This window comes from Triticum aestivum, chromosome 1D (genome assembly GCF_018294505.1).
Source record: "Triticum aestivum cultivar Chinese Spring chromosome 1D, IWGSC CS RefSeq v2.1, whole genome shotgun sequence".
Lineage (NCBI taxonomy): Eukaryota > Viridiplantae > Streptophyta > Magnoliopsida > Poales > Poaceae > Triticum > Triticum aestivum.
The window spans coordinates 459,511,000-459,514,371 of NC_057796.1; the positions used below are offsets into that span (position 1 = coordinate 459,511,000).

A 3,372-nucleotide genomic window follows, 5' to 3' on the forward strand; every position below is an offset into this window, starting at 1 on the left:
ATGCACAACCAAGGAGGAAGGTTGTAGATGCATAGAGTCACGGGCCAGGTGCTATGGCTGGAGCTCTGCTCGCCAAAAGGATTCATGCCATCAGTACTTAGACCAAATCTTATGTTCCTTGCGTCAGCTGCAAAATCTTTGAACTCTCTGTCGATCTTTCTCCATTGCGTTCCATCAGCGGGGTGTCTCAACTCCCCGTCGGACTTACGGTCCTCTTTGTGCCATCGCAACAACTTGGCATGCTCTTTGTTCCTGAACAGACGTTTCAACCGTGGTATTATAGGAGCATACCACATCACCTTGGCGGGAACCCTCTTCCTGGGTTTCTCGCCCTCAACATCGTCACCAGGGTCATCGCCTCTGATCTTATAACGCAATGCAGTGCATACAGGGCATTCATTCAAATTCTCGTATTCACCGCGGTAGAGGATGCAGTCGTTAATGCATGCATGTATCTTCAGAACCTCTAAACCTAGAGGGCAGACAACCTTCTTTGCTTCGTACGTACTGGCGGGCAACTCGTTATTCTTCGGAAACATATTCTTCAACATTTTCAGCAAATTTTCAAATGATGAGTCAGCTACACCTTCCCGTGCCTTCCATTTTAGCAAATCCAGTGTGCAGCCCAGCTTTTTCAGACTATTATCGCATCCTGGGTACAGCGACTTTTTGTGATCCTCTAACATGCGATCCAAATTCTCCCTCTCCTTGTCAGTTTCGCAGCGTCTCCGTGCATCAGCAATGGTCCGACCAAGATCATCAGCGGGCTCATCATGTGCCTCTTCTTCACCTTCACCTAACCCTTCCCCACCTTCAGCATCATCCTCCATGAAAGTATCACCGAAATGATCATGATAGTTGTCATCGATATCATCCCCTTCTTCATCTTCTTCCATTCTAACCCCTCTTTCTCCATGCTTGGTCCAACAATTATAGCTTCGCATGAAACCGTGCCGAAGCAGGTGCATGTGAACGTCTCTTGAGGAGGAGTAACCCTTCTGATTCTTACAGACAGCACATGGACAGATAATAAAACCTCGCTGCTTGTTCGCATTTGCCACTACGAGGAAATCTTTCAAACCCGTAGTGAACTCGCCGGAGAGGCGGGTACCGTACATCCATTGCCGATTCATCTGCATTATTATTATATAAAGTATATAATTAACCATCATGCATTTGTTAAACTAACTAGTTAGAAATAATACAAATTAAACAATGAACTACACACATGCATATTTTATCAATGACACATGAAAGGTTCAAGTTGCTAACCGCGATCGCGGAGGAAAAATAAATGAGAAAGCTCAAGTGTGGCTCGGACACTTCATATCATGTTTGTTTCATGTTCTCGGGCATTTCATCGAACACCTTGTGTGCATAGGAGGAACCAAAAGCAAACCCACCACCCCCCTTCTGAATATTGTGAATAGAAGTGGCACCAATTGTGGCTAAGTGAAGTGAGCTGAGTCCTATATAGGGATGGGCCTTTAGTCCCGGTTGGCCTGGCCAACCGCGACTAAAGGCCTTCGGGCCAGCCTGAGGACCTTTAGGCCAACCGGGACTAAAGCCCCTCCCGTCCGCCAGCTGTCGACCGAGCGCGCTGGACCCAGATAGTTGGTCGCGGGTCTCCTCCCGAACCGCGACTAAAGACCCCTTTGGTCACGGTTCGATTATTTTAGGGACTAATGGGGACGTATGCAAGCCTCTTTTTCTACTAGTGCTATAAAACACACCGTCGACCGCTCCCCATTCTCCACAACTCAGAGGCATCAGCCAGCTCCTCACCTACGCACACCGAGCGAGAGCAGCTTCACCACTTCCCTCCCATCCGAGCCCAATAAGCAACCATGGCGGCGTCGAAGGCCACCCTCGTCTGCTTCATGGTCATGGCCCTCGCGGCGGTGCTGCTGGCGGCGCCGGGCGCGGTGGAGGCGGCGACGTGCAGCCCGACGCAGCTGACCTCGTGCGCGCCGGCGATCATCGCGAACGCGGCGCCGAGCGCGGCGTGCTGCGGGAAGCTCAAGGCGCACCCGGCGAGCTGCCTGTGCAAGTACAAGAAGGACCCCAACCTGCAGCGCTACGTCAACTCCCCCAACGGCAAGAAAGTCTTCGCCGCGTGCAAGCTGCGCCTGCCAAGGTGCTGAGCGATCGACCCATGAGATCCATCCATCCATCTCCCTCGCGCGTTGCACGTACACTGCGTGTGGTGTGGGTGTGTGGCATGGCATGGCATGGCTTTGTGATGTCACTTGAGGACGTGAGGTAATAATAAATCGTACGAGAGTGCTATATTACATATAAAGAGAGAGAATTATACGGTGAGTGGAAATAAATCACGCTGATCGATCGATCGGTCATGTACTCTCTGTGGTATGGACCGAGTTGCCGCGACTTGTGTTATGTCAATGTGACGATCATGTACTCTGTGTGGCACCATATGATTGTTCCGGCTATAAATGTCCTGTTCTAATGTCTTGCATACTTTAGCCGAGCTGGGTGGCAGCCGATCCACTCGTCGTTGTTTTCGTCAAAATGGAAAATGAGTCTGGAAAAAATGAGCGACGAACAAATGGAGCTGTCAGATAATATCAAACACAATAAGGATCGCCACAATGGCGCATCCTTGGCCTAGCCACGTCGGCGAAATATTTTCACCTCGTTGGTCCACTTGTATGTTGGGTACGCCGGCAAGGCTAATGAGACAAAACATGGTTCGCTTCGTCGCGATGAAAGAGATGGGAAGAGAAAAGCGACTTCAGCCTCCGCCCCACGCACGCCGCCTCCTCCTTTCACACACGCAAGCCTCCTCCTCTCCTTCCTTTCTCCGCCCGTCCCGCTCGCCACGGCCGATGACCGCACCACTGGAGACCACAGGCCACTCGGAAAACGGCGGCGACGAGGAGGCTTGACCCATGGCGCAGACCTGCGTCCCCGAGTGGGGGTAGTGTCGGATCTCTCTGTCTGGCGAGGCCAGGCCTCCCATCCGCGTCGCGCCGCCGCCGGCATGGAGGCCCGGGCTCGGGCAGCCGTCACGGTGTCGGGTGCGCTGGTGAGGTCTCTGGGGACTGCACGGGAAGGGACTGGCCTGGCTTCCGGTCGTGGGTTTCGGCGACGCCAAGCCGTAGATCTGAGCCCCCGTATCGCGATGTGCTGACCCCGCCCTGATGCGTGGCAACCGGCCAATTGTGCCGTTTCGCGGCCTCTCGTCCTTGGCGCCGCTCGCAGCCGCGCCTGCGCCCGGGGCGGCTAAGATCACTGAGGAGCACCTCGTACGGTGCGCAGCTGCGGGGAGAGCTCCGCTGCGGGTGGCGGTGCTGCTGAGTGCCGCGCTCCGGCCGCTCCACGCAGCCGGGCACAGCTGCACCGCCTTCT

General features: G+C 54.0%; 1 protein-coding gene across 1 annotated transcript; it reads left to right on the forward strand.

The window, feature by feature from the left end:
* The first annotated feature begins 1,847 nt into the window (after positions 1–1,847).
* LOC123175243 (non-specific lipid-transfer protein 2-like) lies at positions 1,848–2,144 on the forward strand. Its single transcript, XM_044590185.1, has one exon. The coding sequence runs from the start codon at positions 1,848–1,850 to the stop codon at positions 2,142–2,144; it is 297 nt and encodes a 98-aa protein (XP_044446120.1).
* Positions 2,145–3,372: the final 1,228 nt, after the last annotated feature.

Bases quoted from the DNA above. Each gene is read 5' to 3' on its own strand.
- LOC123175243 (XM_044590185.1), top strand. From the start codon at position 1,848: ATGGCGGCGTCGAAGGCCACCCTCGTCTGCTTCATGGTCATGGCCCTC.